A 26480-nucleotide genomic window follows, 5' to 3' on the forward strand; every position below is an offset into this window, starting at 1 on the left:
AGTATAATCCGCCCCCACCCGAATGTTGAATGAATGTTGCTCGATTTTAATTATACATTGTGTTTATATGTTATTGTATGTTTTCCCCTCCCATACAAGTTGTTAGCCGCCCTGAGTCCCCTCAGGGAAAAGGGCGGCCTATAAATAAACTCAACTCAACTAAAAACGTACTGGATTTTTCTATGTGACATTATTTTAGGTATTTGAAGAATGCTGTCCTATCCACAGTTTCGTCTCATAGTTACCCAGTTCTCCTAGTTTATCTTGCACAATTGAGTTTTCTATTCTCTGATCATATTAATTATCTTTGGTTGTGTCTCCAAATTTATTTTTAAAATGTGATGCCCAGACGTAGATGCTGCATTCAACGTGGGTTCTCACAGATATAGAACAGAACATCCCCCTCACACACACACTTTAAGGCTTAAGGACAGTAAAGGCCAGAAAATAGTAAGGTTGAGAATCACTCCAGGTTCAAAAAAATCCAAACAAACTTTGCAGGAGATAAGCAGTACAGAATACAGTCAGGAAAACACAAGGGGTTGGGAGTCCAAGGTGCATATGACAAGGCTGGAGTTCAGTTGAGGCTTGAAATATTTTTGTAGCAGTAAAATGTTCATTGGGATGCAGTGGCTCAGTGGCTAAAACGCTGAGCTTGTTGATCAGAAAGGTCGGCAGTTTGAATCCCTAGCGCCCCGTAATGGAGTGAGCTCCCGTTACTTGCCTCAGCTTCTGTCAAACTGGCAATTTGAAAGCACATAAAAATGCAAGTAGAAAAATAGGGACCACCTTTGGTGGGAAGGTAACAGCGTTCAGTGTGCCTTCGGTGTTTTAGTCATGTCAGCCACATGACCACTGAGATGTCTTTGGACAGTGCTGGCTCTTCGACTTAAAAAAGATGAGCACCGCCCCTAGAGTTGGGAACGACTAGCACGTATGTGCTAGGGGAACATTTACATTTAAAATGCTCATTAGTGGATGCTTTATATATATAGCATGAAGAGGCATATCTCAGTCTCAGTTGGGAGTCTTAATGCAGATAAGTCGACACATAGCCCCCTTCCCACCAGCCTTCTCAGTCCATGTGTTGCTGCCCAAAAATATCACCCATATTACTGTATCTCTGAAAGATACCTGCCAAGGCTCAGCTTTTCTTTACCATTTCAAGCACTTTGGTATAAACGGTAGTTTTCTCCCCTATATGTAAAATTCTGTACTGCTGTGCAGAAATCTCCCCAGGATCCTATTGTTTAAGGAACAAAGTAATAGTATTTGGATATTTTTGTTCAGAGTTCAAAGCCTTTATTGTCATTGTACATCATGTATACAACAAAATTGGTTTAGCCTGTACTGGTGTGGAGTCAATAACAAGAATACAAGACAACATGAATAATATAAAGAGTAATCCTTATATAAGTACCGTGTTTCCCTGAAAATAAGACAGAGTCTTATTTTCTTTTGACCCCTGAAATAAGCGCTTGGCCTTATTTTCGGGGAGGTCTTATTAGTTTTGAGGTGCAAGAGGCAGCGAGTGTGGTCACCTCATGGCTGCTGCTATGTTGCAATATTTTCAGAGAGGCTTATTATCTGGGGAGATCTTATTTTCAGGGAAACAGGGTAATTAGGGGGGAAAAACTAGTTATTCGTTTCCATATGTACATCATATTCTGTGCAACATGTATATTACTCTGGTGTATGATCTTATATCATGGTATATACATATTACACACTACACTGGCACCAGTGAAATTATCATATTAATCTGTTTGTGGTGCTATATTGTGTTTAAGAGTCTGACAGCCCATGGATAGAAGATGTTTTTAAACCTGTTTGTCCGGCTGGTTATACTTCTGTGTGTCTTCTGCCCGATGGTAAAAGTGAAAAGAGATACTGGCCAGGGTATGAATCTGAATTAGTCTACATAAGAACATTTGTTGTTTAGGAAAGCCAAATTATAAGATGAAATGGTCCCCTGTGTAAGACCCTTTCTTAAACCTCCTAGAAGAAACTGGGTAGAAATATAACATTATATTTCATTAACAATTTGTAAAATTCTCGACACTGTATATTCCACCTAGAGCAGTGTTTCTCAACCTTGGCAACTTGAAGATGTCCGGACTTCAACTCCCAGAATTCCCCAGCCAGCATTCGCTGGCTGGGGAATTCTGGGAGTTGAAGTCCAGACATCTTCAAGTTGCCAAGGTTGAGAAACACTGACCTAGAGAATCAGGGCATGTTGAAGGTGCAGATTGAGACATGGAAATTCTATTATTTTAATGAGTTTAAATCTCTTAAGTCTGAATGAATTGCATCAGCCTGTTGATTTTACCTTTTCAAACTCTGGAGAACTTGGTAATGTATCAAATGCCTGAAGGATGACACACATTGTCCCTGTCTTCTGAAGAGGCAAAGGAGAATCCAGGGAAATGCCAACCACTGCATTTCAAATATTTATTTTCATTTGGTTGTATTTGAATTTTTAATATACATTAGTGACCTGTAGTGACCGTTGCTGGATGGGCAACCGTATAAATTGACTGAAAGAAAAGTAAATAAACAAATTGGAGAACAAAAAACTTCAAACATCCATATTTGTTAATTCTATTCAAAAAGATGTTTGTCTATACCAGTGTAAACTGTGGGAAAAGCTTTGCTTATGTCATTAAGAAATGGGAAATAGATTTGAATAAAACTATCAAAGCTCTTTGCTGTTGGGTTGATTCCTCATCCAAAATAATTTCATACATTTTTAAATATGATTGACCCAAGAAAGATGTACTTTGGTTTTCTGATATTTTCAATGATAAAGTTGATAATTTATTGCAGAAAGTTATGCCAACAGTAAAATTCATAACTTATAACGGTTGAGGCAAAATGAGTAACTGAATGCCCACTGGAAATGGTAAAAATCTATCAATGATTATATTTATTTCCATGGACAACTATTACATATTATGTAATTTTAGAAAATATATGGGGGAAACCAATTCGGTGTAGTGGATAAGGCACCAAGCTAGAAGTTGGGAGATCATGAGTTGTAGTCCCACCTTGTACACCAAGCCAGCTGGATGATGTTGGGCCGGTCACTTTCTCTGAGCCCTAGGAAGGAGGTAATGGCAAACCACTTCTGAAAAACCTTGTCAAGAAAACTGCAGGGACTTGTCCAGAGTCGATATTGACATACAGGCACACATATATCCAGGGAAAAAAAAGTCCAAGTGAGAGGTGGCGCAGTGGTTAAATGCAGCACTGCAGGCTACTTCAGTTGACTCACCGGCTCAGGGTTGACTCAGCCTTCCATCCTTCCGAGGTGGGTAAAATGAGGACCCGGATTGTTGTTGGAGGCGATATGCTGACTCTGTAAACCGCTTAGAGAGGGCTGAAAGCCCTATGAAGCGGTATATAAGTCTAACTGCTATTGCTATTGCTATTATCCTTTGGGTTGATTTTTCATGGCTTTCAAGAATTTTATGCCTATTTATAAATCCCTAATCCTTTTCCCAGAATGTTTTCTACTTTCAAGAAAAAGTCTAAAATATCATCATAATTTGAAGTGAGTTTTCAGAGATATTTACTTTCCTATCACTTGTGTACCCTCCCGACACTAATCAATCTGTATATCATTGCCATGCCCCCCCCAACCTCCACGTCATCCCTCCATACAGCCCCTCCTTCCCCACCTGGCAGAAACCTCCTTACCTGTCTGCTAGCCTGGAACTTCCAACTTCCTGCTGGCTTCCCCATTGATTTTCCTTCTGCAAAGCTGGCAGTGGAAGTGATGATCAAGTGATTCGGTTCACCCGAACTGGTAGTTAAAAAATGCTTAAAAAAACATTTTAAAAAATTCTCATGATCAGCTGTGCCACAATAAGCTGTGCCTGCGCAATCGTCAGAACCTTTTAAAGCATTTTTTAAACTATCAGTTAAAAAGAACCAGTTAAAAATGCTAAAAAAGTTTTTAAAAAGTTCCAATAATCGCGCGGGCACAGCTGATTGTCGGAACTTTTTAAAAAACTTTTTAAAAGCATTTTTTTACTACCGGTTCGGGTAAAGCAGTAACATTTTTAGTATCAGTTTGGGCGAACCAGCCTGAACAGGTTGCATTTCACCACTGATTAGAACTATTCATCAAAAAATTTAAGGGTGGCAATGGATGAGGTTTGGTAAAGCTTACTATGGAGAAAAGATTCAACTTTCAAATAAGAGAGAGACAATCCAAGATTTGATTATTCAGAGAATTTCAAAACCAACTCAATAAAATACTTCCACCAGAAATAACTGCTTCATCCCTAAATCTGTGCAATCCTTTATCTTCCCATTCATTATATGTATGAATTTATCTAGATACTTCAAAACTTAGAAGGAATAAGGGATCTATCTCCAACTTTTCCAAATATCCATGGTAAATTATAGATATAGATTTGTAGTAGTAAATATTCATTTCTTAAAAAAAAATTCAGGCTTTTAGAGAATCCAGTGCTAAATTCACAGTGTAATAACTAGCCATTATTAGAATTTTTAATCATATTATTGTTTTAAATGAAAAGTAATAAAGTGATATTTTAAATTTGATATGATGATTTCATGATTGTTTGAGTATCTATCAATTAGGTTGGATACTTCTGATTGGAGTTTTTTTGAGCCATAGTTCAATGAATAATCTACATATTTGCAAGATTTGTTTCTTTGACCCAATTTGCAAGATTTCTGCAAGATATTTTTCAAAGGCCTTATGAGATAGGAAGTTGGGAAAATACTTTTTGATATTTGATAAATTGTCTTCATATTCAATAATTGATATAGATAAACTCCTTCTGGCTGAGAATCACACTAGAACAGGGGTGTCAAACTCAAGGCCCAGGGTACTTGGATCTGGCCCATGGGAACGCCCTAGAAACAGCAAAGGACTGGCCCGTGGTGCTTCTGCCTGAAAAAAATGGAGCTCGGGGGGAGCGCTCCACACAGCCCTCCTGAGCTCCAGTTTTGCTGGTAAGAGGGTTGCACGAGGCGATGGCAGCTGAAAATGGAGCTCGGGAGCCCATTTTTGCTGGCAGAGTGCTAGGGCACCACAGCAGGGGTGGGTGTCTGCCCGCATTACTTCCGGTTCGGCATGCAATTTTTTTGCGCGTGCTCATTTGCACCTTAAAAATTTCTGTGCATGAGCACATTAGAAAAGGGAAAAAAACAACATTTTTCCAATGAAGATTCTTCTGCGTATGTGCAGAACAGAAAATCAAGATGGCGCTGTCGAGCATAGAACCGGTTCGGGTGCGTGTCTAGCTGAGGGAACCGGTCCGAACTCACCTCTACACCACAGATGCCCCGACACGAATGATGTCAAGTTGGCCATGCCCACCCTGGTCATCCTCCCCCCCCCTCCGAGATTAAACACAACCCTGATGCGTCCCTCAATGAAATTGAGTTTGACACCCCTGCATTACAACAAACAGAACTGAGGGCCCTATGATCCCCTGTCCTGCCTGCTCTTCTGGGGGTTATATAGAACTTGCCCTGTTTCTGTATAATTATATTTCTCCCCTTAAGCCTTCCAAATATTACATGCCAGAAACTTTTAACTCTAATGTCTCTGGGATTTTGAAAATAAGGTCATGGCATCTCATCCATCGCTGAATGAGATTCTTATTGAATCATGGAGGATAAATTATGTAAAATGCAGTAGGCAAACTATTGGTGAAGAATACATAAGAATAGAACTATACTGTACATTGTAAAAACTATACATCGAATGAACATACTTGTTTGCTTTTCTTTTGGGGAAAAATTATCATTTTGAAATCATCATCAAATTGTATTTGTTAAGCTACTGTTCCTATGAGGATCATAGAGATTAGTAGTAGTTATAAAGCTGTTGCTTCAAGCGAACCAGAACAAGGCTGCACAGTTTTCCTTGCTATACTGTGTTGTTCTAGAGCAGGTTTACTTTCTCTTTCTTTTCACTTTTTATTTCTGATGTTGACCCAGTTTCCCCCAAAATATATTCTTTCTGCACTAGTTGAGTTTCCATATTCTCTGTGATGTCTTTCTTTATCTTCATTTCCTCATTTCCTCCTCTTGCTTTCCATCAGCCTCCAAAAAAGATATGGGATTATACTCCTGGAGATTGCTCTATCCTTACTAGAGAGGATAGAAAGGTAATTTGAATATATAATGTATGCAATATAGTTGTGTGTGTGTATATTAGAGCTTATCTTTCCCTCTGTAGCAGTGTTTGAATTGGAGTGCTTTGAATTTAATTGAACCTATATATATATAAAATATATGTGATGGACTGCAACCCCAAAATATTGTAATCTTCGCTAGATCAGTGCATCTTTTATTTTTGTGATATGTAGTAATCTTTCCTAGTATGAATGCATTTTAAATTTATTTTATAATAAAAATTAGGAGAAAATTGATCTTGAAAATTTCAGCAGTGAATCTTCTAAGCCGTATTTGAATATGTAGCAAGTATTCAAATGTTGTTGTCCTATGTATGGCATAGTTTCTTATTAAATGTGTTGGACAATTCTTCAGCCTTTTCTTCCTTTTCCTTTTTAACCAGGTTGATCCAGGAAAAAACCACTGCCTCTATCATACTGAATTAGATGCAGATATAGGCAAAATGGAGGAGCTTTATAAAGCCCCAGATCAAAAGCAACTGAAGGTATGTCACACTGCTTGTTTTCTAAACTTTCTACTGGAGATGTTGCTGGATATCACCTGTTCTTATAAGCAACTAGCTGATAACCCGGCATAGCCCGGGTATGTACTTATCACAATCCTGTATTAGAGGGAGCCCCCTTGTGGAGTACTGTGAAGCCGTTACCATGGCAACACCACTGTGCTGTACAGTAGAAGTCACTTTAAGGCATAACAGGCTGTAGCTTAACAGAACTTGAATCCAAAATTCACACTATCACTATCAAAAGTACTGTCATTTGACACTATACATATAATTCAAAACTTTTCATTTCAGCGGCCCAGGCGTTCCAGAGTTATGCTGAAACACACACATACCCCGAGGTGTTAGGGGGGTCTTACTCCTACAGTATTTGTTTATTGTATGCTAACCATTCCCCAGTTATGGTAATCGGTATAACTAGTAGCATGTAATAATTATCTTCAGATACAATCCTAAACTGTGTCAACCCCATACTGTACATTCTCTTCTTTCCTGCCATTTTCTGTTTGGTGATGGAGGTTGCTGTGAACAACCAGAGAACAGGGTAACATGGCAGAGGAAAGCTAATAGCAGATAGAAGGCAAATGTAGGAGAACTGCAGAAGTTCTGAATTTAAGAATAAGGACACCCAGTTCTCTATAGGTACTGTACATACCACTTTATAATGCCTTGGTAAGGCCACACTTGGAATACTGCATCCAGTTTTGGTCGCCCCCGATGTAAAAAAGATGTGGAGACTCTAAAAAGAGTGCAGAGTAGAACAACCAAGATGATTAGGAGGCTAAAACATATGAAGAACGGTTGCAGGAACTGGGCATGTCTAGTTTAATGAAAAAAAGGACTAGGGGAGATACAATAGCAGTCTTCCAATATCTCAGGGGCTGCCACAAAGAAGAGGGAGCGAAACTATTCTCCAAAGCACCCGAGGGCAGGACAAGAAGCAACGGGTGGAAACTAATCAAGGAGAGAAGCAACTTAGAACTAAGGAGAAATTTCCTGACAGTTAGAACAATTAATCAGTGGAACAATTTGCCTCCAAAAGTTGTGAATGCTCCAACAATGGACGTTTTAAAGAAGATGTTGGATAACCATTTGTCTGAAGTGGTGTAGATTTTCCTACCTAGGCAGGGGGTTGGACTAGAAGACCTCCAAGGTCCCTTCCAACTCTGTTATTCTGTATTCTGTATGTATCATCAGAGCCAGTCCAAGGAAACAATAAGGTTAAGGATCCCTACTTTGCTTTCAACAGTGTTTGAATACAAGACATTTTTTTTTAAAAAAATTGCTAGAGGGATGACTGCTTCCTGACAATGTCTATGAAATGGAAACCTTCCTGCTTCCAATCTGCAGTGCCTTCTTGCCTCTTCATTTGTTCTAATGAGGAAAACCTATAAAATCTGCAAGTTGACTGGCACTGCTGTCTGGTATGTCAGGTGTCAGGGTTCCAAATAGCATCCAAAGGTCAATCAGAGTCCAAGGCAAAGTATTGCTCAAAGTTCCAGGTGAGCCATGTTGGCACACCTGGGAAAACCTGAATCTGAAAGCTTCCTGTTTTTTTCCGGGAAAGTTGAAGCTCTTGCCCCCACACCCACAAGTCCATCACATGGTTCAATCTTCCACTGGCAGTTACACCTATCCAGTTCCGGTCAGGTGCAGAGGTGTAAAGACAAAGGATGACCTTGGTTATCTAGAAAGAATTTTGTTATGGCTACATCACATTTCACTCCTACAATCCCCCCTCTCTTTTTCCCATAATAGAAAATGCATAGTAGAATAATAGAAAGAAAAAATGGCTGCAGGCCTAACATCAGGAGGTTCCTAGCTCCACTTTGGCAGTTGAGACAATCTGTTGTCCATTGAAGGGAAATATCACAAATTTCTCACCACCTCCTGTGCTCCATTGAATCTTTCCATTTTCACATGAGTCTAAGGTTGATGGAAGGGCTGTAATGAGGACTAGGGCTTCTGTGTCCATTGTTTGAAGCTGAACTTCCTTTACTTTCTGAATGTAATATATGCCACAATGAATCACAGCCATTCAGAAATCCTTTGAATAGAAATCTGTTACTTGCTTATTCATTCATACATAATTTTTGTGCTTGTAAGTGTCATATAGCCATTCTGCTGATCCTTTAAAATAACGCCTTTTAAATGCATGTTCACTTTTTCCCCAGCCTTCCTCTAATCAGCATTTCAGAAGCTCTTTTGTTTTTATACACTGCTAGACAAATATAGAGAGATCATATTGCCGAGTTGTTCTTATTTCCAGCTTGTAGAAGTTCAATTTAGTTTTAAAACCGAAACTCTATATTTTGATTAAGTTTAAACATATTTGTTTTTAAAAAAGGAAGCTTTATGTCTACAGTATGGAGTGTATGAATTTGATGAATTTTCTCTGATTTTCTCTGATCTGAAATCCAGATTATTAACTATTTCAGAATCCGGCATAAGACCTGATAATTATAATAAAAAAATCTGAGCTCTAGATAGAGGTTAATAATATCTTGTCTTCTGCTTTAGCTTAAAGTGTCCTTTAGTAACTACTTCTTTGTCTGGATTCTTGCAGAATGCAGCAAGCTCCCCACCGCCGGAAAGCCTTTCAGAGCAGTTGTCTCCGTAAGTTTTGAAAAATTTCTTTGATGTTTCAGTTCATGTTTTGGAGTGCTGGAAATACCTCTCTAGGCTTTACAGGGTTATTAATGACATGTCAGGATAGGAATTGCACGTGTCCTTTCCTTAAATTTGTGGGATGCAGTGGATATTGTTCATCCATGTGGCTTAAAGTTAATATGAACAAAAGGCCATTGACGTATTAATTGAAAAGTTTAGAATAAAAGATTTAGGGTTGATCAGGTGTTTTTTTAAAATCAATCCTTTGGACTCAGCTGAGCAACACAAAGCATACTGCTCAGATAAGCAATGCCTGTTTAGCCTTGAAAGAGACAAGGAGATGAGAAAGAAATCTAAGATTGACCTGCCTTAATTCTTTTGAGTATAAGGACGGTGTTGTGGCCCGCCAGCTGTCAGCAGAGCTGGAAGCAGACTCTAAGGATGGGGAGGTTGGGCCTGATTTGCTTCCCAAGGACTTTGTTTCTCTGAATCAACATTCCTTATGTCTGTTTTATGGCTGACCGAGCACTTTGTTTCCTTTGAAAAAGCATAAGGCCGTGTATGCGCGTGTGCTTCCCGCTGGTCAGCTGATTTTCGGGTCTCTGCTGCGCATGTGTGGGTGTGCATGCGGGAGATGTGTGCGCATGCACAGGGGGGATCATCCACGCATGGATGTGGGGTGTGTGGGAGAGTGCAGCAGGCATCCCCCTCACAGCCCATTTTTGATCCGAGGAGGCTGCAGGGGAGGCCTGCTAGACCCAAAATGGGGGACAGGGGGGAGTCAACTGTGCATGCACAGGGGCATGTAGGGTTTGTCGGGCACACATTGCATTATGGGTGTGGGCACGTATGCATGCGCGCTTTCGGCACACAACAACAAAAAGGTTAGCCATTACTGGCATAGGGGTTAATTACACTTGTCAGATAGAGTTCAGATGCTCAGTGGAAAGTGGCAAAGATAGAGATAGACAGATCTTTTGTATTGGTAAATCGAGAGCAGTAAATTCCAATAAAGGAAGAGTTGTAGGAAGAGGGAGTCAACCTAAGTCAGAGAAATTTCCTGCCCCAAAATATACTTCACTCATTGCAGGTTCTGAAAATATTTGACACCAGAAGATTAATATTAAATCTTATCAAAAAAAGAATTCAATCTAAAAAAATAGTTATTTTTTTATTTTCATGTTTTAAATGGCAAAAAGTGGGTATTCTAATATTTGAATTTAGTGAGGGTCTGGACTGAACTTTTTAAAAGCATTTCATTTGATGCCTTATTCCACTCATTTTTCTGTCTTGTGATGACTCAAATCATCTGCGTCATAAAATGCTTGCCATGGAGTGTATACTTTTGTGCAACTCCTGAAATTAATTGGAAGTATGAGATGCCTTGGGACGCGGTGGCTCACTGGTTAAGACGCTGAGCTTGTTGATCAGAAAGGTTGGCAGTTCAGCAGTTCGAATCCCTAGCGCCGCATAATGGAGTGGGCGTCCGTTACTTGTCCCAGCTTGGGAACGACTAGCACATATGTGCGAGGCGAAGCTTTGCCTTTAACTTATGAGGTGCCTTGAGCAGTTCTCTTGGGGTACCAGAATATTGAGTGTCTGTCTAGATATTTTGTTTAATAATTTGCTGTTAGTTGCTGAGAAAATATGTCTTCCCTCTTATATATCAGCTGCCATCCTGTAAAAAAAGAGTTGGAAACAGAATTTGGACATTCCACTGGGCTGGGAAATGAAAGACTGATTTATAAAAGTGTTTTGGAAGGAGGAGATATCCCCTTGCAAGGGTTGAGTGGCTTGAAGCGTCCATCCAGTTCAGCATCCACAAAAGGTAAAGGTGAACATTGTTGTGATCAAACTGTAAAGAGTAAATGCATAGCACGGTATTGCACTTATACCAAGATTCCACATGTCATAATTCAAATACAAGCTTGAATATTTTTGCATTTAACAGCAGCTTGCATAAAAGAAAGGATGATGAGATCACAGATCTTTGGCTCATTATCATATGAACCCTTAATATTGTGATCATTATCAAACTGTCATTAACTTGGAGCAGGGGTTGACAACACTCAAAGAGCCACAAAGGTCCTAACTGGAAGCCCCCTGTTCAATTCTGGAGCCGACCAGAAATCCGGTTTCCCCACCATAGAGTCTCTTCCTAGCACGGCATCCTTTTTCCTCTACCTGTTCTAAAGCCCTATCAATTGTGGAACTCACTGGAAAACCTGCCCCTTGCCATAGAGTCTCCTCCTGGCACGCCCTGCCCCCCCCAAAACCGGAAGCTCCTCTCAAAATTGTGGTGCCAACTGGTGACAGGGAGCTGCAGAAGAGGGATGAAAGAGCCACATGTGGCTCCAGAGCCGCAGGTTGCTGACCTCTGATTTAGAGTGTGCTGACTAAATCATTTCTCCTCCTTGGTTTGGTGTCACAGCATTAGTGAGACTTCTGTGATTGGAAATCTGTGAGACTTCTGTGATCAAAAATTCATTTTTTTCAGAAGGACTAGAAGCAATAGCAGTGGAAGATGAATTGCTTTCTGTGTTTTTTTAAAATAGGCTCTGTTCAGAAATCCAAGTTTATGAGGTTAAATCTCCACATTCAGAATAATTAATCCAGAGTTTTGAAAGAACATTTTGATGTTTTGCCAAAACCATCAAACTTTATAAAGTTTATCAAATATATTCCCAAGATTATATGAAGTTCTGGGTGACATTAGGAAAGCTAATGTTACCTCCATTTTGAAGAGGAGAAAGAAGAGAATTTGGGAACTACAGAAGGGACCTTCTAGAGCAGATCCTAAACCTGTAAGTAGCTTGGAAACAATGTGAATATTACCAGATGTTGGTAATTGGTATGTCAAAACAATTTTTTGCCAAGCCAATTTTATTCAGTTTTAAATGAATGACTTCCACGATAAGTTTATGGGACAATTTGAGGCCTCGAGGGGTTTGCTTTAGCACAGCATTTGACAACATTCTCATGCCATCACTTGTTTACAAGCTACTTCATTCTCTCTTGGAGGCAAGACAATTACGCTGGTGCAGAGCTAGGGCAGGGTTCTTATTCTGAGTTCTCATCCATCTCTTCTCACCTAGTTCTAGAGAAGAAGCAAGTGAAACGTCAGAAATTTGTCCCTGACCTTCTGGGTTTTATAAGTGAGTTGGATGAGAAGCTGTCATGGATGTTCAGCAGATTATAGATCACATAATCCAGTGAGATAGTTAATGTCTTAAAAATCAAAATTCAAAACGAAGATAAAATTCATTATTCTTTGACTAAAAATAACATGAAGCACAAGGGATTTTTTTTATTACAGGAACAAATTGTTTTTTTAAAAATTATACATGTATTCTATTGCCACCTATTTAATAGTTTCTAAATGGCTTAGAGTTATATCAAATGTTTATTGAAATATTACCCTGTTTTCCCCAAAATAAAGACCCAGCCAGAAAATAAACCTAGCATGATTTTTCAGGATGCTCATAAAATTGGAGCAGTTTTGGTATACATTCCACTTTATGAAGTTTACAGAAAGAGATTTGCATCAGGTAAGAGGGAAATGTCTGCACTGCTCATATCCCTTCTTCCAAATGCAAAGCTTTTACTATTCCACCTATTTTTTGGTCATGTTTCACTAACGGGAAAGTAGAAAGCTGTGAAAACTTCTACAGTTTATTAATTAATTGCAAGAAAAAGATTGTGCTGAAAGTAAGCCACAAGCATCCAAAAAAGGGAAAGGACTTTACCAAGCAGTCACAAAATCACACATCAAGTCAATCAAAGTGGACTCCTGTTGGAAGATATTTGATTTTGTAGTGTGAAAGAATCCCAGTTTGAGGTTGACTGAAAGAAAGAAGGGAATCTAGCCTAATTGGAAGACTTTGGAATAGAGCTCCAAGCATACTTTCTCTTAACTTGCTGCATTTATATGATATTAACTCTTCAATACTTGCAGATTTTTTAAACAGAATTGGCACAAAGGATATTGCCAATTTAGCTGTTACCTCATCCCAATCTTGTAACAATATTAAGGGTATAACAAGAGCAGGCATTGGATTCAGCTGGTTCGGACCAGTTCGAGGGAACTGGATGCTAATTTTACAATTTATGCCAAGGACTGGCTGGCCCTGCCCACCCCTCCTCTCCCAGGAGTCTCCAGGTGGCCTGTTTTGGATGACACATAAGTGCAGGGCCCGCACGGAGGTCCTGGGAGGACAAAAAATGGGCTTCTCTGAAGTTCTGGATGTTTGGAAACGGGCCTATTTCTGGCCTCTGGAGGGCCTCTGGAGTCCAGGAGATGATGTTTTTGCCCTCCTGGAGGCTCAATGAAAGCCTCCGGAGCCTGGGGAGGCCCACAGAGCAACTCTCTAAAAAATTTTGATTCCCACCATTGAACAAGGAAGATGGCTAGGAAAAGAGTCTGCCAAAGGAAATACCAGCTTCCTCGAAATATCTTGTGAGTCCATCAGTGCAGTTTCCTCAGCTGTGCCTAAGAAATCCATCATTGTCCAGACTTGCCCTCAGTCAAGCAGGAAGACATGGGCAAGCACTAAAGAAAAAAAAATCTCCACTCCCAAATGTCTCTTCTGTTCAGATAATTGTCATAAGATGAGCCACTTTCTGAATCTTGAAACTCAGCCAAATTACTCTGTTTTTGTTTGGACATTGCAAATGTGTTTGGTAATTTTCCTTTTGCTTCCTAATACAACTCCAACATGATCAAGAATCCCCTCCCCCTTCCAAAGAAACTCAGGACATACTCTGGGTGCGGCATTTGGATGTACTTTACCATTTCTACCTCTTTTTCCTTTCCTGGTTTTTTTTTTTTAATCCCCCTCTACTGTGTTCGTTCTTTTCCTTGTATGTCCTGTCCTGCTTACATTTCAGGACTTGGCTCAGCTACTGAGAAATCATTTCTGCTATCCTTCTAATCAACATCAAAGCAGTTTGTCCCAAATGCCATCATTTAGAAGGTGATTTATTTATGGAAACCAGCTTAAAACCCTTGTAATTTGCATCATCCCTAAGGAACAACATTAATAAACCCAACGTCTAGGAACGTGTTTTTTTTCCAATTCTTGTGAAGTATCTGTTTTATGTTCATCCATCTATCTATCAGGGACGCAGTGGCTCAGTGGCTAAGACGCTGAGCTTGTTGATCAGAAAGGTCGGCAGTTCGGCGGTTCGAATTCTTAGTGCCATATAATGGAGTGAGCTCCCGTTACTTGTCCCAGCTTCTGCCAACCTAGCACGTGAAAGCACGTAAAAATGCAAGTAGAAAAATAGGAACCACCTTTGGTGGGAAGGTAACAGTGTTCTGTGCGCTTTCGGCATTTAGTCATGCCGGCCACATGACCACAGAGATGTCTTTGGACAGCGCTGGCTCTTTGGCTTTGAAACAGAGATGAGCACCGTCCCCAAGATTCGGGAACGACTAGCACATGTGTGCGAGGGGAACCTTTACTTTTACCTTACACATCTATCTGTATATGTATGGGTGAGTGTATATGTGTCAGTATTATTGCATGCAGTTAAGCACCCTTCCTCAGCAACATTAAATGATAATTGTTGAATAGAAATTCTTTTTTTTTATGAGTGTTTTGATGGGCTTAATTATTGTTCTTTAAATTTGTTCCCACGGTAGTTTGTTTGCTTTATTGTTTAGCAAAATAAGATACTGTTCTAAATTAATTGATCCAAATAAAGGTTGTGGGGTTTTTTTTTCTCCTTGGTTCTTTTCATACATTTATTTTAATGACATTGTGTTGTTTTGAAGTAGATTCAGAATCACCGAGACATTTTGCAACGCTCGATTATGTAGAGAGTCCTGAAGAAATGTACCAAAAGCGCAGCAGTGATAAAGAGGTAATTTTCCCGTTACGGATAATATTTTCACAAAATCAATATGGTGGATGAAAAGTGGAACAGTATTTGATCACAAGCAAAACTTCTGAGTTGACATTTATTAATTGCCCTGGGAATTTAAGATTGGGATATATTTGTAAATAGATCAACAGCAGCACCTGAAAAGGTTTGAGATTAAGCAGGAGGGCTAAAGAACAGAGTGCTAGAGAAAACCGCTGATTTTGCATCAAAAGGTTTAGCTATCGTTGACAACCAAGTGGCAAAAATGAGTGCAATATTGCTCACTTGGAAGTAAGCGTACAGAGATCAGCCTCAAAGTAAGGCATTCAGAACAGAGTGAGTCTTAACTAGTCCAGCAAAGTTTGGGAATGGTTTATCATTGGTCTCCTTCCCAGGTTGGTTGCTGTGCTCGCCAATTGTACAAGTCCTCCCCCCTTTTTCTGTTGCTTTATGTAAGAAAGAAATAATTGCATGAGGGATGGCCTCGGGTGGGCTTCAAAGGTTTTAGCGAGGGGTTCTCTGCCTGGTTGCTGAGTGGGGGTGGCCATGGTGAGCGTGGTCTAGTTAGCCTCCTGCACCAAGGCGGAAGGGGGGGGGGTTGCCTTTCCTGAGCTCTGGAGGCTTTCCTTGAGCCTCTGGGAGGGTGAAAACAGCCTCCCCAGGCTCCAGAGGCCCTCTGGAGACCGGAAATAGGCCTGTTTCCAGCCTTCCCAAACTTCCAGTAGGCTCGTTTTTTCACCCTCCCCGAGCCTCTGCACTTACCTGCATCCAAAACAGGCTGCATGAGAACTCCTGGGAGGGGAGAAGTGGGGTAGGCGGGGCAAGCCAGGAGTGGGATTTGGGGGGTTCTCCAAACTGCATAGAGCAGTGTTTCTCAACCTTGGCTACTTGAAGATGTCTGGACTTCAACTCCCAGAATTCCCCAGCCAGCGAATGCTGGCTGGGGAATTCTGGGAGTTGAAGTCCAGACATCTTCAAGTGGCCAAGGTTGAGAAACACTGGCATAGAATCTTAGCTAGAGGTTCTCCCAAACCCCTGCGAACCCCCAGCAGCCCACCACCCCTGGATGGAGTCTTGAAGCACCTGTGGTGACCATAGTTCAGCTCTAACCATAGGTATCTGCAATAGGGGTAAGGAGGGGGGGGGGAGTGACAAAATAAACATGTCATAAAATGAAATCCATGACTTACCTATCTGCATCCCATACTTGAGATGCAAGTGTTTCATCATTTCTATGTTGCCATAGTTCGGAGTGGTTGCCTGTGTCTGCTTTAAAAATAGGAAATCTGGACCATCATTAAGTAGTAGTTATGTATCTGCAAGAGCATTGCAGAATCCAATCAGTCCACTTCATTTCCTTCTCTTGCATAAGACCAGGAGGGGCTTCAAAAATTTCAGCAACGGGTGCCTGGTTGCTGGGTGGGCATGACTATGATGGGTGTGGCCTAGTCAGCCTCATGCAACAAGGTGGTGGGGCTGTGTTTTCGCCTTTCCCAGGCTCCGAAGGCTTTCCTTTAGCCTCTGGAAGGGCGAAAACCGCTTCCCATGGGCTTCGGAGGCCCTCCGGAGGCCAGAAACGGGCTTGTTTCCGGCCTTCCAGGACTTCTGGGAGGCCTGTTTTTCTCCCTCCATGAGCCTCTGCACTGGCCCCGCACTTACCTCAAATCCAAAACGGGCTGCGTGGAGACTCGTGGGAGGGGCATGGTGGGAGGGGCCAGCCAGGGGTTAGATTTGGAGGTTCTCCAAACTGGCCATAACATTAGCTACGGGTTCTCCCGAACCCAGGTGACGCTGTAGCAGCCCAACCCTGATATTCAGAGGAGCAACTTAATGGGGATCTTTTCCCTTCCCTCCAGAGTTTCAATCAACAAAGAACAGGAAGATTTCCCCATCACTCATTGTGGAGTGATGGGACTCTCATTGCTTGACACAGTTAGGGAATGGAGCAAAACAAAAATGGTTAAGATGCATTGATCACAGAATTATAGTTGTTTGACGACTGGGAACAGCAGGAATCTCTAAAGTAAAATTGCATTTGTTCATACTTTTACCTTTAGAAATTGGTATTTTGTGCCTTCATCCTGTCACTAGCTTGTTAAAAGATGGCAAGCAAATCCTGTTTATCATTATGTGATTGATTAATAGATTGATAGATTGATTAACTTAAAGCAAATTTGTGCTCAATCTAACCTTTTGGGGAAACAAGCACAAAAATAGTTTTTACAAAAGGAGAATTGTGAAAGCTTCTTGAATGTCTCCTAAGCTTGAGAAGGAAATTTTTTAGCAAGTTAATCTGATTCTGTTTTCGTGCTTTTAATCTTAGAGAATGCCATTAAAAAAAATACCCCCCTCCCTCCCTTGAATATGTGATGCTGAATTCCAAGAAGACAATCTTGGAATTCAGTCTTTGATTTGATTATCCTGTGATGGTGCCCATGAGTAGCATTTGTGCCCCTTGATATCTAGCAGGCTCCCTGAGCCTTCAAATGTAAGTTTTTTTGTTTGTTTTTTAAAAAGTGGCATAGGAAGTTTATGTGCTACTTACAATGCAAAACATCAGCCTTCAGCATCATCTTGAGTTGAAGAAACATGGTGGGATTCTACAGAATTCCTCTGGGAAGGTAGCTCTCTTTCTGATAAGTGGATATTTATAGCTATACCTGTCATGTTTGTATCTAGGGTAAGTCTGCACTCACTTCTTGCTCTGAAGTTTTTTGAATGTGTTTCCAGTCTAAAAACAACAATTAACCTTAAATTATGCAGTTAGTATAGACCAAGAGTGTCAAAGGCAAGGCCTGGGGGCCAGATTCGGCCTGTAGGGAACTTTGATCTGGCCTACGGAAACAGTGAAGGGCCTGCAGTGCTTCTTCCAGTGAAAACAGGCTCCCGAGCTCCGTTTTCATTGGCAGAAGGTTGCAGGAGGCTTGGCAGCCGAAAACGGAGCTCAGAACCCGTTTTCATTGGCAGAGTGCTTGGGCCACCACAGGCTCCCTCGACAGGACGGCCACGCCCACCCTGGTCACACCCACCACAGCCCTCTGAGGTCAAATACAACCCTGATGCGGCCCTCAATGAAATCTACTTTAACACCCCTGCTACAGAGCATGATTACTACACAGCATTGTCTGGGATAGTGTTGCGGTAACATAATAGTAATCTCATTATTGCAGTGGCAATAATACTGGGGATTTCTTTCTGTGAACAACTATCCAGATGTTTGAAGGCTGCAGCTCCTCTCCATAGGGATTTTGTTCTAACAATTTCTTTGTGGTTGAGAAACTGAAGGAAAGATTGGCTGCTTGGCAGTGGAAATGAAATCCTTGCCATGGAAGCTGGTACCCCGCTTTCCTCTTGCCAGTTTACTGCCCTCTTGAACTTCCTCAGTGGACTGTATTTTGAGAGCTTGATTTAAAAAACTGATATTTCTAAAAACTTCTTGTTGTGGGCAGGGCTATTTTGGCTATGTAAGCAGTAAATCATCAGTGTAACTGTCATGAAAGAGAGAGAGGGAGGGAGGATAATGGAAATGGCTGGTGAACCAGACCAGTGATTCAAAAACTTTTACTAGTGATTCTGTGGACGTGGCTTGGTGGGTGTGGTGTGGCTTGGTGGGCATGGCTCGGTGGGCATGGCAGGGGAAGGATACTGCAAAATCCCCATTCCCTCTCTACTCCTGGGGGAAGGATACTGCAACATCCCTTCCCCACTCCACTAATCTGCTTTCCAGCTCCGTTCACCTGTTCAGGGCAACAAAAGAAGACCCAGCTGATCAGCTGGGACTCTGGAGGCAAAGAATAGATGGGGGCGGGGCCAGCCAGAGGTGGTATTTGCTGGTTCTCCGAATTACTCAAAATTTCTGCTATCGGTTCTCCAGAACCGGTCAGAACTGGCTGAATGCCACCTCTGCACCAGCCCCATCTTCTACAAACATCCCAACTATTCTTTTTTTGATTATTTCAATCTAGTTTAATATATAGGATGTAATAATAGTTTCTCTAAGCTTACTTTGGGGCTGTAGCGGAGAGATTGTATACTCTTTATTTTGCTTTCTAATTCATTGATTTTTTTTAATGGCCGATATTAAATTGCTGTAAATTGGATGATTTACTGCCCATTTATGCAATTTCATGGCAGAAACTTTTAGAGGACCAGAGACGGCTTAAACGTGAGCAAGAAGAGGCTGATATTGCAGCCAGAAGGCACACGGGGGTTATTCCTACGCACCATCAGTTTATCACTAATGAGCGCTTTGGGGACCTTCTAATTAGAGACGATACAATCAAAAGGAAATCTGGGGCAGAGGTCTGTTGTGGTTGCCTCACTCTGCTGCTTGATCCAATTCATAGCTGCTTCTCATAGCATTCTGCTTTTTTGGCCAACGTTTAGCTGTCCCAAGTGTTGATTTTATTTTCACTTAGAACCTGCTTCGACCATGTTCTACATAATCCTGCAGAAAACCTGCGCCTTTTAATGCATGTCTGCTAAGTAAGGAATACCTGGGCCCAACTGTGATGCATGCCTCTTTTAAAGCAGCAGTTATTTTTATGGCAAATCTGCAAACATTTGCTTCATCTTTTTGCACTGTATAGAATGCTTCCTTCTCTCTCTATCTGTGCCATCCGCTTAGACATCTAATTGTCTTGTGGCGCCTGAACATGCAGTTTGGTTATGCATTGTGCATCCCTAACATCGGTTCTTTCTGTAGTTCCTGTTGTTAAGAATCTTGAGGGTCAGGCAAAATAAACGTTCTTGTTGTAAAAAAAAGGTAAAAGAAAGAACTGACTCTGCAAAGATTCCTATGTTAAGAGATTAAGGCAGTGATGGTGAACCTTTTTGGCACTGAGTGCCTACACCAGAATGCACGTGCACGTGTGCGCTGGAGCACTGGAAACCCAAAGACCAGCTGGCCAGTGCGCAGGCCTGTTTTTTGACTGGTTTTGGGACCATTTTCAGACTGTTTTTAGGCCAAAAAAATGGGCTGAAAATGGCCCCACAAATGGCCTGAAAGCAGCCCAAAAATCAGCTTGAAAACTGCCCGAGAAACAGTCCAGAAAACAGCCTGAAAAATTGCCTTTTTTTGGCCATTTGTTGGGCTGTTTTCAGGCCATTTTCTGGTGCTCCAGTGCCTGCAAAGACCATCTTGCCGGCGCGCATGTGCACACCAGAAAGCAGAAGAGCAGCTGGCGATGGCACATGAGCCCACAAAGAGGGCTTTGCGTGTCCCCTCTGGCACATGTGCCATAGGTTCACCATCATGGTATTAAGAGATCCACTTGCCTTCACTGGAAGTCAGGGTGACAAGACAGCCATGCTTTACATAAAAATGTATTTATCTTTCTGGGGGGGGGGAGATCCCTGTCTTTATTTCTTCCTGCCACTCATTCCAGGTGATCAGGAACAAATGACCATTCCTTAAGTTCTGGAGAAATTCTCAGGAGGCTTCCACTGCACTCATAGAGTGTTGTGTGTTGCCTGGCTTCTCTGGGTCTACCAAGCTACGCATTCCGCATCCCAGAAGGCCATTTCATTCTATGGATCATGTTTGCAACTCAGACCGTTGCTTTCTGGAGTAGGATGGTCAGAGTTCAGTTGATCACTGCCTCTCCATTTAGGAGAGTCTAACCATTCACTCAGGTGGCTCAGTGCCTAAGATGCTGAGCTTGTCGATCAGAAAAGTCGGCAGTTCAGCGTTTCGAATCCCTAGTGCCCCGTAACCGAGTGAGCTCCTGTTATTTGTCCCAGCTTCTGCCAACCTAGCAGCTCGAAAGCACATTAAAAAATGCAAGTAGAAAAATAGGTACCACACAAACAGTGTTTGTGTGCCTTCAGCATTGAGTCATACCACCCACATGACCACGGACACGTCTTTGGACAGCGCTGGCTCTTCAGCTTAGAAACAGAGATGAGCACCGCCCCCTAGAGCTGGAAACAACTAGCACACATTGCGGGGGAAACTTTACCTTAGCCATTCACTCAAACACATCTAAATTTCTTAATTTTTTTCCCCTTTACTTTTGATAAGGGCTACAAATTCTTCAGTTGTGGTATTCATTTTGATTCTGCTAATTTTGCAAACTTGCTGGAAAGACTGAAGTCGATCTCCCTTGAAAAGTCTAGTTCCCTTATTTTAGTAGTAACCCTACTAGGTCTTGTAGGAAGGTTTAACCACTCTTAGTTGCTCAAGAATTGGGACTAGATTCACCACACATTTAAGAAAGGAAAGTCTTGACCGTGTGCTCGTAATGCTGTGTATACCCTTTCAAACGATGTTCTGAAGATTTGGCAATTTTTTAAAATTGTGCTATTTTCAACCACTAGATGAGAGCTGCCAGAGTGAAGTTTGACTTCAAAGCCCAGACATTAAAGTGAGTATTGGTTATTCTCAGCTATTCTGACCAAGGGAATGCATGCAACTGACAATTGACCATCATTGCTCCAGCATTACTCCTCCACTGAATGGTGCAGTAGCTTCTCTGTCCTCTTTAATGTCCTATCATGACCTGCCATCTTCAAGCTGTTTGTTCCATTTGCCATCTCCATCTCCTTCTTTCTCTTAAAACCTTCTCCAGATGCAATTTCAGTTCCACTTCTAATTCCTCCAGTTTCAAATCCATTAATTTCATGAACTTCTTTCACTTCTCTTCTGACCAAGCATCCATCTCTTCACCATCCCAAGATCTCCCAGTCTTTAAATACTGCCCAATGTAATCTGTTCTTTAGAATTTGGGGACAGATATTTATGTTTGTTTCTCCAGTTATCTGAGGGACACGGTGGCTCAGTGGCTAAGACGCTGAGCTTGTTGATCAGAAGGTCAGCAGTTCAGCGTTTCGAATCCCTAGCGCCATGTAACGGAGTGAGCTCCAGTTACTTGTCCCAGTTTCTGCCAACCTAGTATTTTAAAAGCACATAAAAATGCAAGTAGAAAAATAGGGAACATTTTGGTGGGAAGCTAACAGTGTTCTGTGCACCTTCGGTCTTCAGTCATGCTGGCCATATGATCACAGAGTCGTCTTCAGACAGTGCTGGCTCTTTGGCTTTGAAACGGAGATGAGCATTACCCGCTAGAATCAGGAATGACTAGCGCATACCATATTTTGCGGAGTATAAAACGCACCGGAGTACAACACGCAGCAAGATTTTGAAGAGGAAATGTTTAAAAAATTTTTTTTTGCACTCCCCAAATTGGCCCGTTTGTGAAAACGGGCCCATTTTTAAAAAAAAACAAAGGTCATGAGGAGTGCTACCGGGGGGGGGGGGACCGAGCAAAAAACAGGCTGTTTTTCACGTAAACGGGCCCGTTGTTTGTCAAAAAAGGGCATGGATAGCCTTTAAGGAAAGGGCATGGAAGCTTATAGAGTGCTGCTTGGGGGGGGGGGGGGGGCAAAAAACAGGCCATTTTTGCTCATTTCGGCCCTCTACAGCTCTCTGAAAGCCTTCTAAAACTATGCACGGCCATTTTGGTGAAGGGGGTGGAGTTTTGGGGGACAAAAATGCTGTATTCAGTGTATAAGACGCACCTAGATTTTCAGCCTCTTTTTTGAGGGAAAAAGGTGCGTCTTATACTCCAAAAAATATGGTATGTGCGAGGGGAACCTTTACCTTTACCTCCAGTTATATTCTCAACTTATTAATATTTGTATTGGCAATGTGATATTAATGAGATCTTATTAAAATAATTCACACATGAATTAATATGTCATTCATAGGGAACTCCCATTACAGAAGGGCGATATTGTTTACATTTATAAGCCGATTGATCAGAACTGGTATGAAGGCGAACACCATGGCCGAGTGGGCATCTTTCCGCAATCTTACATAGAGGTACTATTTTGTTTATTAAGCTACCCAAGGTGTCAGGACTGGTCAAGGCTGACACAAGATCAAAACCATCTGTCTTCTTTAAGTTTTTTATATATGCCTTTTGCTTTTTTTTTTTTAGTTACTTAACCCAACAGAAAAAATCCAAACTAAAAAAACGTCATCCTTGCAAATCTTGGAATATGGAAATGCAATTGCCAAATTCAGTTTCAGTGGAGATACTGCTGTGGAAATGTCCTTCAGGAAGGTAGAGTTATAGCAGTTATTGGAAACCATTTTGAAGTATTTCTTTCTCTCATTGTCTCTTTTACTTGTTCATCTTCCATCTTAATACTTAACAAAGAGCGGTATATTTTCTTGATTAATTTTTCATCTGTCTCTGTTAATATCTGATCTAATTGTTTACTTAAACAATTAACATTTTAACATCCTTCTTATATCTAGATTGTATCTGCACATATGTCCACCATGTTATCTTAATCCCTATCTCATACTGACATAGCAAGGACACTTAGACTTATATACTGCTTCATAGTGCTTTTACAGCCTTCTCTAAGCAGTTTACAGAATCAGCCTCTTGCCCCCAACAATCTGGGTTCTCATTTTACCCACCTCAGAGGGATGGAAGGCTGAGTCAACCTTGAGCCGGTGAGATTTGAACTGCTGAACTGCAGCTAGCAGTCAGCTGAAGTAGCCTGCAGTACTGCACTCTAACCACTGTGCCACCTCGGCTCTTAACATTATTTCTTCCTCATGCAATCTACTGACAATCAATTCAATTGCAAAGCATAGCAAATGGATGTTCTAAGCAGCAGATTGGAAATTTAAAAAAGTTAAAAAAGATACTATGCACAGGGGTTTTCTAAAAACGGAAGGTTTGAGGTTTGTTGTCACATAATGTGAACTCCAATGCAACAAGTGTATTTTTTTACACTTCTACAGCATTCGTTTTGGATTAAATGACAAAATAATATGCAATTATTGTTGATACTAGAGATATCAGGCAAGAAACAATGCCAATTATATGTATTTATTATACAGTATATGTAATAATTAGTCTGAATTATTTTGGTGAAATGTAAAATATATGCATGTCTATCACTTCTTTCTCATTTTTTAAAAACCGTTCTATTTTTGTGAGCTATACTTTATACTGGAGTCTCTGAATATTTTAATTTTAGATCAAAAAGTTAAGCCATTTTTAAGGCACTGTTAATGCAAACCAGGTAATTTAAAAGCATTTAATAGAAAGGAGATAGGGGTGCAGTGGCTCAGTGGCTAAGACGTTGAGCTTGTCGATCAGAAAGGTTGGCAGTTCGGTGGTTCGAATCCCAGCACTGCATAATGGAGTGAGCTCCCGTTACTTGTCCCAGCTTCTGCCAATCTAGCAGTTCGAAAGCACATAAAAATGGAAGTAGAAAAATAGGAACCACCTTTGGTGGGAAGGTAACAGCGTTCCATGCACCTTCACTGTTTAGTCATGCCGGCCACATGACTACAGGGACGTCTTTGGACAACGCTGGCTCTTTGGCTTTGAAACGGAGATGGGCACTACTCCCTAGAGTCGGGAACAACTAACACATAGGTGCGAGGGGAACCTTTACCTTAATAGAAAGGAGACATCCAATCCATCTTAGCAGAGGAATGCTGTTTAGGCAAACCCAGAGCATCCACTGAGTACAGCCTTTATATGTAAGTAGCAGGGGTGAAATCCTCCTGGTTCGGGTGAACCAGTAGGGACGATTGTCATTGGTTCTGCGAATTGGTAGTAAAAAAAAAGCTTCTGAGGATTGCGCGGCTCAGCTTTAAAAAGCTTTTAAAAAAGCTGAAAGAGAAAAAAAATTGCCCACGCACACCCAGTTACATGACTCCCCCCCCAAGCCACACCCACGGAACTGGTGGGGGGCAAATTAGATTTCACCACTGGTAAGTAGCATAAGCAAGTCCTGAACTTAAACTCATGTTTCTTGTTTTGTCTACAGGGAGAAAGAATCACACTGATTCGACAAGTGGATGAGAACTGGTATGAAGGGAAAATCCTTGGCACCAGTCGCCAGGGCATCTTCCCTGGCTCTTATGTGGACATACTTAAGCACCCAGTGCTGAAAGACTCATCAGGCTATGCCTACCAGCCACCAAATTGCAGCATGGCTTTTCCAAAGGTAACCTGTTTGCGCTGCTGTTCTTTGCAGAGCGTCCAATAGGCTTTTTTAGTCTATTTCCTAGGGCAGGATCCCGCGTGTGACCCTCCTGAGCTCTGTTTTCACTGGCAGAGTGCTCGGGCCTCCACAGGTGCCCCCGACACAAGTGATTTTGAACTGGCCACGCCCACCCTGACCCACTGAAGTCAAACACAACCCTGATGTGGCCCTCAATGAAATTGAGTTTGACACCCCTGCCTTAGATAATATTTCTAATATTTTAAGCGATTGAAGGGAACCAAGAGATGGAAACAGAATAATTACAATTCAGAGAATGAGTATATGACTCTGTCTCTTTCCCCCTCCCTCCCTCCCTCCCTCCCTCCCTCTGTCTCTCTCTGTCTCTCTCTCTGTCTCTCTCTGTCTCTCTCTCTCTGTCTCTGTCTCTCTCTCTCTCTCTCTCTCTCTCACACACACACACACATGTCTGTGCTGTAGCTTGTTTGACAAGATTAGTAGCAGCAGTTTGGCTGGTCAGCAAAATAATCTTATTTCTTCTTTATTTACATACATTTATATTGACCATATTTATATCATTATATCGTTCTGATCTAGGCTTCCTGATAACGCATAAACCACATGCTTGGTACAAAACCCCCTCTTTTTATTTAAATGGCTGTGAATTATGTTCATTCACAGCCCATAATGAGTCACAAACAGTTTGTGAAGAGTCTGACAGAAGTCTGCCACAGTCTTTCAGGGTAAGGCTGATAAGCACCCACCTTTATCTCCCTTGACATGCTGCCAAAGATCTAATTGCCGATTAGTTTTGCAGGGCCAAACGGAGCACAGAGTTTCTCAGAGTTTGAACCAACCAGAATGAACAAAATTGCTTCCTGCAAAGGCTCACATTAGTTTGGTCCTCTTTTATGTCTTATGGGAGGGGCCAATCATCTCCAAGCCTTACTCCCAAGTTGCCTCTTTTGTCTTAACTGTTCTTGTCTTCTGGCAGCTCTGCGCATGCGTGCACTATGAACAGGCTCCCCCTGTTCTTTTGCCTCACTGATGTCAGACTCCAGAGGCAGCACATAACTCCGAGATAGCCCTGGCCCCCTCTCTGCCTCTGATGCACAGCCTTCGTCCGAGCCTTCCCCAGACTCCAGGACTGGCCCATGTTCCTCCCCAACCTCCTCACTGTCCGACTCTGCTGCCAGCTTAGCAAGCATAACCACACTTCAAGTAGTATCTGAAAAGTTGCATAAAATGTACCATTCAAATAGAGTGGGTTTTGGCTTCTGTTGCTGCCGGTTCTCTCAGGTATGCACTTTGTGTGTGTGTGTGCATGTGGGCTTGATGCGCACAG

General features: G+C 41.6%; 1 protein-coding gene across 18 annotated transcripts in view; it reads left to right on the plus strand.

Moving 5' to 3' along the window:
- Window positions 1–26480, plus strand: part of SORBS1 (sorbin and SH3 domain containing 1) — a 129110-nt gene that overhangs the window by 94550 nt on the left and 8080 nt on the right. For 11 of the 18 annotated variants that reach the window (XM_032231556.1, XM_032231561.1, XM_032231567.1 and 8 more), the window contains 9 exons: window positions 6563–6664; window positions 9249–9298; window positions 10963–11120; window positions 15069–15157; window positions 19292–19459; window positions 21476–21522; window positions 22865–22979; window positions 23098–23223; window positions 24959–25138. In XM_032231556.1, coding sequence (XP_032087447.1) covers window positions 6563–6664; window positions 9249–9298; window positions 10963–11120; window positions 15069–15157; window positions 19292–19459; window positions 21476–21522; window positions 22865–22979; window positions 23098–23223; window positions 24959–25138 — 1035 coding nt within the window. The remainder of the gene's footprint in view (window positions 1–6562; window positions 6665–9248; window positions 9299–10962; window positions 11121–15068; window positions 15158–19291; window positions 19460–21475; window positions 21523–22864; window positions 22980–23097; window positions 23224–24958; window positions 25139–26480) is intronic. The other 7 variants (XM_032231557.1, XM_032231571.1, XM_032231572.1 and 4 more) reach the window with 3 other exon arrangements.

This window comes from Thamnophis elegans, chromosome 15, assembly GCF_009769535.1.
Source record: "Thamnophis elegans isolate rThaEle1 chromosome 15, rThaEle1.pri, whole genome shotgun sequence".
Classification (NCBI taxonomy): Eukaryota; Metazoa; Chordata; class Lepidosauria; order Squamata; family Colubridae; genus Thamnophis; species Thamnophis elegans.